The sequence below is a fragment of the Muntiacus reevesi genome, chromosome X, assembly GCF_963930625.1.
Source record: "Muntiacus reevesi chromosome X, mMunRee1.1, whole genome shotgun sequence".
In the NCBI taxonomy this organism is placed as follows: domain Eukaryota; kingdom Metazoa; phylum Chordata; class Mammalia; order Artiodactyla; family Cervidae; genus Muntiacus; species Muntiacus reevesi.
The window spans coordinates 91,424,905-91,440,193 of record NC_089271.1 but is presented as its reverse complement, the minus strand read 5'-3'; the positions used below and the strand labels follow the sequence as shown (position 1 = coordinate 91,440,193).

The following is a 15,289-nucleotide window of genomic DNA, read 5'->3' as shown; positions in this document are numbered from 1 at the left end:
CCTTAAAGCTAAAATTGACAAGTGAATTGAAAAATATAGGACTACAATTTCACAGCTTCATATTCTTTTGAGGATATCTGTATGTGATGAATTCTTTTTAGAGCAAATCTTTTTTTCCCCCCATAGCAGCACATTGAAATACACCAATTTATGTTCACTTTTCAACACTAACACTAACTGATGTTTTAAATCAACTGCAGCTGTCATTAATGCCTCATTGACTATGGATTTAAACTCATTCCTCTGAATAAAATAACTCTGTATTTTCCTAAAGGAAGAATAAATTTCAGACATACCCTTGGGAATGATTAAATAAATTATGGTACCTCAATGCCATGAACTGTTATTCTCTTCAAAGAATGAGTGTTATCTATATGTAGTGGTATAAGGCTGGTAAATGCTTCACAACCAGCTTTCAGGGGAAGGGAGATTCTTGATTTCCAGTGTTTGTCAATTTACCTGTTGTAAATAATCCCACCATGGCAGATTTCAAGATATCAACCTATGTCGTTAAACAATACTGAATGTAGGGTTGGGAAGAGATGCACAACTGGCAACTGCATACTGGCATGAGCTGGTTCCAGCACATTACTGGTTATGTACGTACATGGAGAGATATCTAAGATACACTAAGTGTAAGAAGAAATTTCCAGCCAATATCTACAATGTGATCCCTTTTTTTTTCCTTTGGTTAATTTTTTTTAAGTGTCCTATTGAATGTGTTTATGAAAACTCATAGAAGCGTACACCAAAAAGAGCAAGTTTTACTGTTTATAAGGAATAAGTGAATAAAAATATTACCTATCTCAAAAACAAAACCTATATGTCTAATTCATTTGTGAGTATACGTCAGTGTGTCTTTAGAGACACACAAGTTGAACCATTAACAAAGGTTATCTCCACGGAAAGTGGTGGGAGAGTGATTTTCACATTTTATTCTAACACTTCTCTATCATTTGATCTCCTTGAAAGCAGTATAATTTATAGTTAATTTTTTATAGAAAGGATTTTACAAAATGAAATGTCCACAGGATATCAGCATGATTAATTTTTCTGCTGCTGACTTTTTTATCATAAAGCAATTCTGTTCTTCATAGTTAGTCACATTTATTACATCATTCTCTTAATAAAAAACTATTTTTAAAACAATTTAACACTTCCTTTGGAGTTATACTTTCCAAAGGAGGATCAAGGAGCAACATTTAAAATGAAAAACAGCAGGGTGAAATAAGTCTGAACAGAACATTCAAATGAGTTGTGATCTCAACATAAATCATTTGATTATGAAGAGACAAGAAGGATTTTTAAAAAGGACAAGCTGTCTTTAAACATGCACACTGGATGAGTCTTCCTGGAAAGCTAATGAAAAAAGGCACCATCAAGATGAGAGTGACTTCTTCAAATCCCTACATGTTACTGAATAAATGATAAGAGTTAGCTGTCAAATTTGTTTCTTTAACCAGACAGTGGCCAGATTGACGAGCCTGTGAGTGAACCATTCTCATTTCCAAGCTTCTTCTTGTTCACTTTCACGTCAATGTGCCATACCCACCTCACCCTTCCTCTCCTGTCCTTATAATCTGCTCCTTCCCCAGGCTTCTCCATCCTGTTACTCTGACTCGACCCCATCTTTCTACAGGCCCTGAATTTGGCAACACCACCCACTCCACAAAACTTGCCACATCAAGTATCCCTCTTGTTTGATAGGTATTTTTCTGTGAGATCAGTCCACAGCAATGGTTTTCAAGTTGTTCATTCATTTGTTTTTAGCCAAAGTCTTTCTTAAAATCATAAGCAGGAATCCACAAGACAGATAAATGCTGCTTTGGTTGATGTAGGGACACTGTCCAGTTAGCTTTCCCCTCACACTCTGCAGGGACACCTGAATTTCTATGGAAACCAGTTTGAAAATTACTCAACATTTCTTTATTGTGTGTTTTCATTATTAGAGCTGGGGAGTGTATCCTGGATAAGGCTGTCAGATTAGCAAACAAAAATACATGATGATGAGCTAAATTTGAACTTTAAAATATGAATCATTTTCTGATATGCCCCTGTCTCATGCAATATTTGGAATAAGTGATACCCCCCAAAAAAAATACTTGTTGGGACTTGCCTGGTGGTCCAATGGTTGAGAGTCCACTTTGCAATGGGGGAGGGGGGACGCCGGTTCAATCCCTGATGAGGGAACTGGGATCCCACCTGCCATGCAACAACTAAACCCACACGCCACAGCTACTGAGCCCAGGTGCTACAACTAGAGAGTCTGTGCATCACAGCACCACAAGGAGAGATCTCTCATGCCACAACTAACACCTGACACAGCCAAATAAATAAATACTAAATTTAAAAAAAAAAGATTTGGGGCTTCCCTGGTGGTCCACTGGTTAAGAATTCGCCTTGCAACCCAAGGGACACCTGTTCGATCCCTGGTCCAGGAAGATCCCATGTGTGGCGGAGCAACTAAGTGGCCACAACGATTTAGCATGTGCTCTAGAGCCTGGGAGCTACAACTACTGAAGCCCAGATGCCCTAGAGCCCGTGCTCCACAACAAGAGAAGCCATCATAGTGAGAAGCCTGGGCACTGCAACAAAGAGTAGCCCTGGCTCGACACAACTAGAGAAAAGGCCCACATAGCAGTGAAAGCCCAGCACAGCCAAAAATAAATAACTAAAATAAATAAAAAAGATTTGTTATTTTTCTGGAATTCAAATTTACCTGCGTAGCCTGAAGTTTTTTCTGGCGACCCTAACTCTAGGGGAAATGAGGGCATTGGGTCACAAAGGAGCCAGGGTCAGAGACAAGAAAAAACAGAGAGATTCCCAACATCACAACTGTGATACTCACCCCCAGTATTTGTCTTGTGTAGTAGTACTTGGTGTCCTTCTCAAATGACAGGAAGGCATGCACGAACAGGAAAACATTCAGCACCAACCAAGCAGCCTAGAGGAAGAAAAATGAAGCAAGGAACAAAGTGAAATTTGGGTATGGGAAGGAGTAGATAAGGGGTAAAGAATAGCTTCACCATTTGGCTATTTTGTGTTTATATGTTTTCTTTTTTTGGCAGAGGGCGTGCACTGTGAGCCATGTGGAATCTTAGTTCCCTGACCAGGGATCTAACCTGTGCCCCCTGCAGTGAAAGTGCAGATTCCTAACCACTGGACCATCAGGGAAATCCTATATCTGTTTTCATTTTAAATGAGTAAACTTAATCTCAGAGTGAGTCAGGACTTCAAGACATGCACTAATGATGCTAATCACCAAGGTCAGCCAATCAAGGCTCACAGGCCATATCTAGCTCACCACCTGTTTTGTACAGCCTACAGGCTAAAGAATGGTTTTTATACCTTTCCCCATTTTTAAATGGTTGGAAAAATCGAAAGAAGAATATATCTCATGACACACAAAAATTATATGAAATTCAAATTCCAGTATCTATAAATACAATGGTATTGGAACTTAGCCACACCTACTTATTTCTGTATTGTTTATAACTGCTTTTATGACTCAGTGGAAGTGTCAAGAAATTGTGACAGAGAACATATGGCTCTCAAAGCCTAAAATATGTACAATCTAGCCTTTTACAGAAAACATTTGCCAACTTCTGGACTAGAGCATTCAAACTATTGCTCCTAAAAGATGACAATGAGTGAATAAATGGATTTCTAAAGAAACAAAAAATAAATTCAACATCTATAACAATACCCATCTGAGGAGAATAAACCATTCCAGATGGGCCTGTCTCTTTAATTATACCCTGACATACACTTCCCTGTTTTTAGGTTGTTATTCTTTTCTTCAAATTAACCTATCATTGCTGTGGACTCATTTGAGCCCTTAAGACTTTGTTTGTTCCAAGATCTGTCTCCATTGGCAAAGAGAGAAATTTGGAATCTACTCTCTATTGCTTTGGAGAACAAAGTGTAATTGATCAGGACTTTGGGGGCACTGGAATACATACCTCTAATATATATCTGTGGCCCTAGGATGGTCCAGAACCATCTCAGCCCTATGGGTAGAGGGCCTTTAGTCTAGAATATGGCCCATTCAGATTCCCTAGATCTGGACCACTCACACCTGTAGCATCATAACATAGTGATTTGAAGCATAATGTTGGAGTCAAACTCCCTGGGCTCAAATTCTAGCTCCACCACTTTCTAGCTCTGTAATCTTACATCTGTGATTTAACTTTTCTGAACCTCAATTTCTTCACTTATAAAATGAAGATAATAACAATATCTACACCACAGCAATGCTGTGAATGTTACATGAGATAATACATGTGAAGTGATTAATACAATGATTGGTGCATTGTACAAGCACAATAAATTCTGGCTGTGTCATCACCAGACTGACTTTTCCACTCAATTTCTTTCTGCATTCTTTGCCCACACACCCTTTCCAGAGTTGTGTGTCTTCCAGAGATCTTTGACCCTAATGGAAAAAGAGAGGTGAAAGCCACAGATAATTCAAGAGTTTAGAAGATAAGGTAGAGAACCTTATTTAGAGAGAGCAAAAATATTTCAGAATCTGACAGGGACACAGAGGCAAAGAACACTGTGTCAGCCAAATAATCAACTGCAGGTAAGATGAATGATGAAATACAGTGACATCTGTAAGGAATTCCACTCCCTTCCCCACCTTGACTATAATTTCCTCCACTATGAATGGAAAAGAAAGTCAAGTAGAAGACCTGACAGGAAGGAGGAGTAAAAGTATTTTGGGGGTAATTCATTTTTAATTTAAAAAATAGCAAAGGAGTACATGTCAGAGATAACAAGAAGTCTGAGCCCTCTGGAGAGATTGGTACAAGGTGGAAAGCTACTTAAATCATCATCACCTAAGAAAGGGATTTTAAAAAGAGGATTTTAGAGCTAGAAACACTCATATTTATATGTAATCTAGTTTTCATTAATACGAAGATAAATAATTTTATCTTGGCCACTCAGTTAATAGCAGAAATGAAGCTAGAGTTCAGTTAGAGAGTGTGTTAGGAGAAGGGGATTTTATACATGTAGTGTGGTAAAGGAGTTCTGGCTTGAACACTGGGGAGCTGGATTTGAGTGATGGCTCTGCAATCAATTCACTGTGTAACATCTGGATCTTATTTTCCCTTGTAAAATCAAAGAATTGGTTTCTTTCTACACTACCTAAAGCCATAGCCACTAACCACATTCGGCAACTAAGTACACAAAATATGTCTAGTTTTAATTGAGACGTGCTGTAAGTATAAAATACACATTGGATTTCAAAAACAGTAAAAATAAAATAATACAAATTATCTCATTAATATTTTTATATTGATTACATGTTTAAAGGATAACATTTTAAATATACTGGGTTAAACAAGATATATTACTAGACATTCATTTCACCATTTTCTTCTTACCTTTTTCAACATAGGTATTCAGTTCAGTTCAGTCGCTCAGTAATGTCCGACTCTTTGTGACCCCATGAACCGCAGCATGCCAGGCCTCCCTGTCCATCACCAACTCCCAGAGTTTACCCAAACCCATGTCCATTGAGTCGGTGATGCCATCCAACCATCTCATCCTCTGTCATCCCCTTCTCCTCCTGCCTTCAATCTTTCCCAACATCAGGGTCTTTTCAAATGAGTCAGCTCTTCATATCAGGTGGCCAAAATACTGGAGTTTCAGCTTCAACATCAGTCCTTCCAATGAACACCCAGGATCGATTTCCCCTAGAATGGACTGGTTGGATCTCCTTGTAGTCCAAGGGACTCTCAAGAATCTTCTCTAATACCACAGTTCAAAAGCATCAATTCTTCTAAGCTCAGCCCTCTTTACAGTCCAACTCTTACATCCAAACATAGGTATTAGACAATTTTAAAATTACATATGTGACTTCACATTATATTTCTAGTGGACAGTGCTAGGCCATGATCTCTAAGATCACTTCTACCTCAAACATTCAATGATTTTATGATTTCTTGGTGTGAGCAGGATAGAAAGAATGGAGAGAAATGAGTGCTCCATAGCAGTAGTTAGAAGTGAAATGGAAAAGAAAAAGAGGATAAAAAAAAAAAAGAAAACAGATTGAAATTCCAAATACTTGTGGTTTATAGCCTTGTCTCTTTATCAGTCAATTTCTGGAGTTGGACTGGTTTCTAAAATACTGAAATACATCATACACAGAAAAGTATATTAAACATATATTTGCAATCCTAGGATTGGACCTTTCAGTGATAACTGACCTTGAAGAGCTCAATATTGTCATGGAATCTTTCCCTTTCCAGTAACTGTACACATATTAACAAACGTAACATCTCCTTACTCTAAGAGTAATTTATAGAAAGTGAAAAATCACTTACCAGAAACAAACCTGAAAACCAATAATTAACCACCCAGTTTCCCATTGTCAAAAGGTGGTTTGGAGCCTCTGCAGGCAGCAAGGAAGATTCAGCAACTTGGATTCTGGAGAGGTTCTTCAGGGTTAGCACCTCTGTACAGCTCAGAGTCTGTGAAACTTTAAGATTGCAGATTACAGAAAGATGTACATCTACCCACAAAGCTTTCAGGAATTAATAAATGCACTCTATATTCCTCCTCTGGTCAGAACTATGTTATCAGCCTTGGTAGACTGGCCCTACCTATAAGTACCACAGGGGTTTTCCCTGGTGGAGTTTTATCCCTTCAGGAAATAACAATCTTCTTAGGTGAGAATATTCTCTCCTATTAACTTACCAACATGACTTAATGTGAGGCAATGTCTTCCTTGATAAGACATTCATTTGCTAAGGTTTCTCAGAAGGAAGAGTTTAGGCTAAAGCTATAAACAGATGACCTCTGGAAAAGTAGGGCAGAACACAAGCATGTTAAGGAAGCTGCTTTGAGGTGGGTTTTCAGAAGAGTTGTTGCCTCTGCTGGCTGTAATTTGGACCTCAGGTTGGCTAGCTCAGAAACTTAGTTTACCAGTTCTCCTAGAAGATGACCTGGTTCTGGAGAGCTCTCGACTGGTTGGAAGGACAAATGAAAAGAATGGCCACATAGAATAAAAGAAAATTTATCAGGTATAAATGTACACCTCAGCTCAGAAGAAAATAGAAGCAAAATATTTGTCTCAAAATATTTGGGAATTTTTATGTTATATAGATAGACAAAGCTGAAAGACACTGTTGAGTCAAGACTGTATAATAAAATCAGTACAATACTTTTCAGTTCTATGATTTGTCAAATCAGATTTTAGGTTACTTACAAAAATATTCTAATAAGATAGTACACCTGTATGTACAAATGTGTCTGATAATTTGTTATGTAAGGGGGTATTGTGAAAATGAGACCTTTTTGGTTTAATAAATTTTTCTCAAATAAGAAGTAACTAGTAACATTTAACATCTAGTTTATAAAGTTTGAATTTTTCTCCATGAATGCAACTAATTTTCATAAGTAAATACTGGGTTTTATGAGCTTCTCTGGTGGCTGAGGGGTTAAGAATGCACATCCAATGCAGGAGGTGTGGAGACTCAGGTTTGACACTTGGGTTGGGAAGATCCCTTGGAGAAGGAAATGGCAACCCACTCCAATATTCTTGCCCGGAAAAATCCCATGGACAGAGGAGGCTGTTGGGCTACAGTCCATGGTGTCAGAAAGAGTTGGACACGATTGAGTTACTAAACAAAAACAGCATTTTTTACAAAATTTTTACAATTTTTACAGCATTTAAACAAAAAAAAGTATTTAAAACAAGGGAGGTGATTGTCTTCTAGTATGATGGATTAGCTAGAGTTGTGTGTTTAGTTCTGGGCACTGTTATTTATCCTTTTCTAAAATGATGAAATATATGCAGAAGGACGTGCAAAACATATATATGCAATTTAAAAATAATTTTAAGGAGTGAATATCTATGTATTCAGTACCCAGGTTTAAAAAATTGAATATTCATTTCCAGTATCTTAAAGTCCTCTGTGTGTCCCTCTGTGATCACAGTCTCCCTTCTTCCCCAGTTTCTCCCTCAAATCAGATGTAACTACTATCCTGAAATTTGGAGTAATCATTGCCCTGTTTTTCTTTATAGTTTTACTAACTAAATGCATTTCTAAACAACATATTGTTTAGATTTTCTCTGTTTTTGAACTTTTAAATAAATGGAATCTAGCTGTTTGTATGTATGTATGCTCCTATGATTTGCTTCTTTCACTCAACATTGTTTCTGAGATTCATACATGTTGGCACATGTAGTTCCCATGATATGTGGTATCTCAGTTCCCCGAACAGGGGTTGAACCCAGGCCACATCATTGAAAGCTTGGAATCCTAACCACTAAGTCACCAGGGAACTCCCAGATGAGCATCTTTTAATTCAAGTTGGCCATTTGAGTTTTCTTCTTTGAGAAATTGCCTATTCTACTTTTTGACCTTTCTTTTCTTTTCTTTCCTTCCTTCCTTCCTTTTTTCTCTGTGTAAATTCCCAAGTCTTTATTGTGTGGTTACAGAGGATGTGGTCACTGATTTCAGGAGTTTTGATGTGGTGGGAAAGATATTGTATTCCCTGAGCTCTTCATTGTTTCTGTAGGATTCACAGTGCTTGGCTCTGCATCCTTGTTTGGCCGCCTTACACCACATGACTGTTGTGGAAATCAAAAGGTTCAACCTGTCTTCGGCCCCTCTTGGGAAGGTGATACATGAACTTGTTTCTTCATTTTTTCTTCTCTTTCTTTTTTCTTAATGTTTCATATTTTGTTCCATCTCATTAAGATTCTATCTTTATATCTTTATTTGTATTAATAGAAGATCTTTTCTGCTAGTCTTTTGTTTTTCTCATCAATACTTTCCCTGTAAATAATTGTAATTTTCTTGTGTCCATGGGAGGAGATGAGCTCAGAGTATTCCTACTCTGCCATCTTGGCCACTTTGCCCTCTGGCCTGTATTTCCGTTGGTTTGTTTTTCTATGGCTTAAAGATTCTTAGAGTTCTGTTTATAATTGGATATCAATCCTTAATTGGTTATGCTTATAGCATGTGTTTTCACTCTCCTAATAGCATTTTCTGATAAGTAGATGTTCTTAATTTTGATATAGTCTGATTTACCATCTTTTCCTTTATGATATATACATTTTATGTATCCTTTTAGAAATCCTTCACTTACTCAGAGATTGTTAAGGTATTCTTTTATATTTTCTTCTAAAAGTTTTATATTTTTGCTTTTCACATTTGTGCTTTGAATCCATCTGGAGTTGTTTTTGTGTGTGTGTGTGTGTATGGTGTGAAGTAGGGGTCCAATTAATTATTTTTCCATATGAAAAACTAACTGTTCCAGCACCATTTTTGAAAAGTACACTTTCTTCACTGATCTAAAATATCAGTTCTATCATACATTAAATATCTATATGCAGATGGATTTGTTCTTGAAGTCTCTATTTAGTTTTCCCCACACCACAGCCTGAATTTTTATGACTTCATAATATGTCTTGACATTTGATAGGGCAAAATTCCCCACCTTGTTTTTCAAGAGTGATTTGGCTATTCTTGGTCTTTTGCACTTTTTTTTGGTTTGTTTGTTTTTTTGTTTTTTGGGGGTTTTTTTGGTCTTTTGTACTTTAATGTCAATTTTAGATTCAACTTCTTTCTTGCACCTTTTTGCTACATTTATTGCTAAATACTTTACATTTTTCTAGGAATGTAAATTATATCTTTTAGTTGACATTGTGGTTATTATATAAAACTGTGACATATTGATTTTTGTGTCCAACAATGTTGTTAAATGCACTTGTTAATTCTAATAATATCCCTGTATTTAGTCTTTCACATTTTCTATAAACAGTCATATTTTTTGGTATAATAACAATTTTACTTCTTTCTTTCTGATTTTTAAATCTTTTAGAGTTGACCCTTGAACAACATGGGTTTGAACTGTATGAGTCCACTTAAACATGGTTTTTTTAAATAGTAAATATTACAGTACTACTTGATCCCCAGTTGGTTGAATCTGAAGATGCAGAACCACAGATATGGAAGTACCACAGACCCTAAACAGAGGGCTGACTATATGCAGATTTTCAACTGGGTGGAGGGTCGGTATTCCTAACTCCCATGTTGTTCAAAAGTCCACTGTATTTTTTTCCCTAGCTTATCTTACTCACTAGAACTTCTAAGAAAATGTTGAACAAAAGTAGTAACATCAATTCCTTTGTCTAGTCCCCAGTCTCAAAGGGGATTCTTTCAACATTTCACCCTTAGGTATGATGTTTGGTGTAGCTTTTTATAGATACCTGGCTATATATTCTTATTTTACTTCACTTTAGGCACAAAAGTGAATATTTATTTTAAAATAAAAAAAGAAGTTACAGCACATTTTAACAACTTTTTTGAGATATAATTTACATACCATAAAATTTCCCCACTGTAAGGGTACAGCTCAATGCATACCACATTTTATATTTTAAAAAGTTGTAAAATTTCTTCAATACCACAAAGCTGATAAAATAATATAACACTTTCTTTAGCTGTCTAACACACCTGCAACCTAGTGTCGCAATGCTGTGTGAAATTAGCACAGTTAGTGGTAGGAGTATTCCTGGAAGCCATTCCTACACTAAGACAATCAGTTAACTTACACGAAAGATCAGTGAATGACATAAAGTAAATTATCTTAAATCCAAACTAAATACATTACCAATGCAACTTCCCCTTTGCTCTATTCCAGAATTCACATGGCCACTCCAGTATTGCCTGACAGGAGGGGAATTGTGACAGAGGAGAAAAAGGAGTGGAAAGAGACACTCATATTAGCTATTTGTGATGAAGATATTTTAACTTTCACAAATTGTACAAATACACTTGACCCTGTCTAAGACCACAGCTTAAAAGAATAATTAAAGCCTGTCCAGGGGAGGGTGACCAGGATGCTGCAATGATTTGAAACTGCCCTATATTAGGAACTTTTAAAAATATGGAGAGTTTGGCCTGGAAGAGAGGTTTGTCAGGGACATGAGCTTATCTATGGTTTCTTGTTTTTGGAGGCTTAGTTTGTTTTGTATCTGGATACAAGGAGTCAACCTAGGACTGGAGCCTCTAAAATGATACACTTTTGTTCAATATAAAACAGAATTTCCTATCACAGGTGTTCAAAGAAGTAAAGAGATAGTGAATTTCCTGTTGTTTGAGATGCTCAAGGAAAAATTAATGACCCTCTTGCCATTATAGGAGGAATTTCAGCAGCAGATGGATAGTTAATTAAATGTCTTTGAAGTATCCTCCAATCCTGAGATCTTGTGATTCACTGGAAAATGACATAATTTAGATGATAATTTATATACTACCCAAGGGATTATATAGGCCATGCTGGAGGAACTCCATTCCCAATGTGCTAAGAAGTCAATTGATAAGTTGGTGAGCACAGAATCTGAACAAATCTTAATGGAATATTATTAAGCTATAGCAGCAGGATCAGTTGGGCCCTTTGAAAATAAGATTATATCAGCTAATCCAACTAAAACATTCATGACCCAAAACTGAAGTCCCTCTTCCGTAGGCAATGCTGAACATACTAAAAACTTTTTTAGCATCAAATTCCCTTTCTTGTAAATTCTCTAAGAATATTTTTCCTTCTTTTGGTTCTACATATTATAATGCTTTCCCTCCCTCTTTGTTTCACGAGATTATTTTAATGTTTGCATTTCCCAGGTTTATAGACTGACATTACTTAAGTGTGACAGTTGGCTGCTTCCTGGAGACCTCTAGGGAGTGTTCAAATGTCATCAGTAACTTATCCATAGTTATGCTATTGATGTAAATAGGCTTCAGTCTTTTTGAAGGATTTCCTGTAGACAACTGATTCCACCCATTGTAGGTGGATTTTGTAAACTGCAAACACAGAGCCCTTCTCTGACTTGCTTGCTCTCTTTTTTATCACTTGTCTCTGTCATTGCTTGTCCTAAACTTACTTTTACAGTTCTAACTATTGTATACAATTTCCAGGAATTAATATGTAACAGTCAGTGCTGAATTACTTAACAGTTTAAACATGTACTTGGGACATCCAGAAAAATGTTTTCAAGAATTCTTCTAACAATTTGATTGTTGGTGTTTCAAAAAGAAAAAAAAATAAGTAGTCATGATGGGGAAAATTGGTACTTTGTTATATTTGTTTTACTGTTTATAAAGGTTTTTAATTCGAATCCATAGAGAATGGTGTTGGAATCCTTCTCTTTTAGAGCTTAGAGTCTAATGGTATTAATTTGGCCTTGACTGAAGTGTGCAAAAATGAAACATCCCATAATGGTAAAAGGAGTTGATGCACATGGAATCATTTGAAATCAATTATTTTCACTATGTTGGATGAGAACAAGACTTCACAAAGGGAACATAAAGATAGCATGGTATAGGACTTCCCTGCTGTGGTTAAGAATCTGCCTTCCAATGCAAGGGACACAGGTTCAATTCCTGGCCCAGGAAGATCCCATACGCCTTGGGGCAACTAAGCCCTAGAGCCACAACTATTGAGTCCACACAACCTAGAGCCTGTGCTCTGCAACAAGAGAAACCACTGAAATGAGAAGCCCATATACCACAACTAGAAAAAGTCCACATGCAGCCACAAAGACCCAGCACAACCAAAAATAAATAAATACATAAATATTATTTTTAAAAAGATAGCATGTTGTGATGGAACTGGATTTAACTCCCCACTCCCCAGTCACAACCAATGCTGCCTTGGAAAGTCTAACTTTTATAGGATTCAGTTTGTTCATCTATAACTTAAGTGCTCTGGTTCCTCATGAAGCAACTGTCCAAGCAGTAACCTACATTGACAGGCAGAAGGTGGGTGGCAGTAGAAAGAGACAGTGAAGCAGTATGGTAAAATGGTTGGAAACACAGACTCCAGAGCCAGTCTACCTGGGTTTGAAGTCTGCCTCATTTTACTTTTCCATAAAATGGCTTGTTGTAAGATTATGAGTTAAAATATACAAAGCATTTAGAACAATGCACTCCATAGTTGCTTACTACTCTGATGATGATGATCCATAAGAAAATATAAGCAGATGCCCTGAACCCAATGGTACTTCCTTTTACTTTTGAAAAGGGGAACAGAAATTATAGTTTAAAGGCCATAATTATATGAACTTTGTAAGATTATAGAAGCTTTGCCACTCCCTTAAGTCTGTTAACTTTATTCCCTGTTTCTCCAGGGTAGTTAGCAGATAAACCTTAAAATTAAATGAGCCCTATGCTTGACTTCAATGTCAGCAAACAAGTAGGGGAGGTAAAGAAACCATGTATCATTCTGCAGCTAGGTTTAGGAAGACAATAGCAAAATAATAGAAAACAGGTGTGTTCCTGTGGCTACAAGGATGGGGAACTGACCTAGGCCTGGGAACGGGTCTGAGGACTTAATTATGGCAAGGCCCTTGTGTTTTCTTGTCCTCTCTACTTCCCTCAGAGGTCTGTGGTAAGCACCAAGTGACCTTGTAACATTGTTTTTAAGCTGGTAAGTGCTACAGAGACATCTCTTTAATAGCAGTGAGTACTTTCACTTTTACAACTGTTGCATTGGAAAGCTGAACTCAGAGTGTGTTTTATTTACAGACAAACAGGCATATTAAAAATATTAAGAGTTTATTTGAGCAAAAAAATGATTTATGTAGAGCAGCACCAAACCAGAAGTGGTTAGGAGCACACCACCAACAGGAACTAAGGGAATGACGTATATAGAAGAGGTAAGGAAGCAAAGAAAGGATATTATTTGGCCACAGCTTAAAGCCTCATTGTCTGTGGCTGGTTATCCTTAAGTTTCTATTTCTTAACATTGAAGTATGTACAGGTATAGGTTTTGATTTGCTCACCTAAGTCACGAAAGAATTAGAGCCACCTCAGTTTAATGGCCTGCTTGTTTAATTAATTTAACAGTATATAACACGTTCAACTCGTTGAACTCAGTTCAATGGTTAAATGTCATTTAAACAATATTTCAGTCTTGCCTTTTCTTTAAAACTGATTACGCAAGTTCTGCTTCTTCCAGGAAGTCTTCTATGAATACCTCAACAATCACATTACACTGTGTTCTAATTTTCATAGCAGAAGTTCCTCTTATTTTCTTACCTCTCCTGTAGCCTGTGAAACCTTCCTTATTTAATCTTTTCTAAATAAATCCTGCCGCACCCAAATGACTCCTTAAGGCAGAGTATGAAACTCTCTATGCACAGTAAGTGTTCAATAGACCTTGTCAAGTGATGGTGTGGTAGGTGGTATCATGTTCCCCCCAAGACATTCACATTCTAATCACTGGAACCTGTTAATATTTTACATGGAAAATGTAAAAGAGGAGTTAAGTTTGCAGGTGGAATTAAGGTTGCTAATCAGTTGATCTTAAAATAGGAAGATTAGTCTCGATTAGCTTCAGTTCAGTTCGGTTCTGTTCAGTTACTCAGTTGTGTCCAACTCTTTGTGACCCCATGAACCGCAGCACACCAGACCTCCCTGTCTATCACGAACTCCCAGAGTTTACCCAAACCTATGTCCATTGAGTCAGTGATGCCATCCAACCATCTCATCCTCTGTTGTCCCCTTCTCCTCCCGCCTTCAATCTTTCCCAACATCAGGGTCTTTTCAAATGAGTCAGCTCTTCATATCAGGTGGCCAAAATATTGGAGTTTCAGCTTCAACATCAATTCTTCCAATGAACACCCAGGACTGATTTCCCCTAGGATGGACTGGTTGGATCTCCTTGCAGTCCAAAGGACTCTCAAGAGTCATCTCCAACACCACAGTTCAAAAGCATCAATTCTTCAGCACTCAGTCCTCTTTATAGTCCAACTCTCACATCCATACATGACCACTGAAAAAACCATAGCCTTGACTAGATGGACCTTTGTTGACAAAGTAATGTCTCTGCTTTTTAATATGCTGTCTAGGTTGCTCATAACTTTCCTTCCAAGGAGTAAGCGTCTTTTAATTTCATGGCTGCAATCACCATCTGCAGTGATTTTGGAGACCCCCAAAATAAAGTCTGTCACTGTTTCCACTGTTTCCCCATCTATTTGCCATGAAGTGATGGGACCAGATGCCATGATCTTAGTTTTCTGAGTGTTGAGTTTTAAGCCAACTTTCCCCCTCTCCTCTTTCACTTTCATCAAGAGGCTCTTTAGTTCTTCTTCACTTTCTGCCATAAGGGTGGTGTCATCTGCATATCTGAGGTTATTGATATTTCTCCCAGCAATCTTGATTCCAGCCTGTGCTTCCTCCAGCCCAGTGTTTCTCATGATGTACTCTGCATATAAGTTAAATAAGCAGGGTGACAATAGACAGCCTTGATGTACACATTTTCCTATTTG

General features: G+C 37.3%; 1 protein-coding gene and 1 non-coding gene across 4 annotated transcripts in view; both read right to left on the bottom strand.

Moving 5' to 3' along the window:
• The window catches only part of NOX1 (NADPH oxidase 1), a 37,919-nt gene extending 31,524 nt beyond the window's left edge, over nt 1–6,395 (bottom strand). For 2 of the 3 annotated variants that reach the window (XM_065915606.1, XM_065915605.1), the window contains exons 1-2: nt 6,333–6,377; nt 2,849–2,944 (exon numbers count right to left, since the gene is read on the bottom strand). In XM_065915606.1, coding sequence (XP_065771678.1) covers nt 2,849–2,944; nt 6,333–6,377 — 141 coding nt within the window. Of the gene's footprint in view, nt 1–2,848; nt 2,945–6,332 lie in introns of all 3 variants that reach the window. The other variant, XM_065915607.1, reaches the window with a different exon arrangement.
• TRNAE-UUC (transfer RNA glutamic acid (anticodon UUC)) lies at nt 3,102–3,174 on the bottom strand. The gene has a single exon. It is a non-coding gene; the product is annotated as a tRNA-Glu (tRNA).
• Nucleotides 6,396–15,289: the final 8,894 nt, after the last annotated feature.